Raw genomic sequence first — 612 nt, 5'->3', positions numbered from 1 at the left:
TGGGAGGAAAATCTCAGCCTCACTTTCAGGGTCCTTTTTGAACCTCGCGAGGTGACAATCAGGGTTGAAACCATGATGGGAGCGACTCATGAGTGGGAATAACCCCAGCACTGAGCTGCTGGAAGCCCCGAGCCCTGGAAAAGAGCTTTGGGGGCTCTCAAAAAACATCCCCCAGAAGCTGTTGTAGATAGACAAACGGGTAGGTGATGGATAGGTAGATTCTGTAGGTACCGTTGGTGGGCAGAAAGCAGCTGATGTCTCTGGCAGATGCTTTTGAGCCCAGATCCTGATGCCCTCAGCATTCCTTCTGCCGGGATCCGTTAACACCTCCTTGTCCCTCTGTTGCACAGGTCAGAGATGACCAAGACATTCGCCAAGCCCAAAGAGATGGCGGAGCTCGTGAGCACCCCAGCCTGGATGGACGAAACGCTGAGCTCCAAAGATGAGCTGAAGGAAGAGGATGGCAGACAAGGTCCTTTTGGACTCATGTCTGGTCTGAATGAAGAGCACGACAGCATCGAGGAAGAGGAGGAAGAAGAAGATGATGGGGAAAAGCCGAAGAGGAGAGGACCAAAGAAGAAGAAAATGACCAAGGCGAGGCTGGAGCGGTAC

At 52.8% G+C, this 612-nt stretch overlaps 1 protein-coding gene across 1 annotated transcript in view; it reads left to right on the top strand.

The window, feature by feature from the left end:
• Positions 1-357: 357 nt before the first annotated feature.
• The window catches only part of NEUROD4 (neuronal differentiation 4), a 1,055-nt gene continuing 800 nt past the window's right edge, over positions 358-612 (top strand). The window contains exon 1 of the mRNA XM_010133519.1: positions 358-612. Within this exon, the coding sequence (XP_010131821.1) occupies positions 358-612 (255 nt within the window).

This window comes from Buceros rhinoceros, unplaced genomic scaffold (assembly GCF_000710305.1).
Source record: "Buceros rhinoceros silvestris isolate BGI_N320 unplaced genomic scaffold, ASM71030v1 scaffold20483, whole genome shotgun sequence".
Classification (NCBI taxonomy): domain Eukaryota; kingdom Metazoa; phylum Chordata; class Aves; order Bucerotiformes; family Bucerotidae; genus Buceros; species Buceros rhinoceros.
This window is presented reverse-complemented; position numbering and strand designations above follow the sequence as displayed.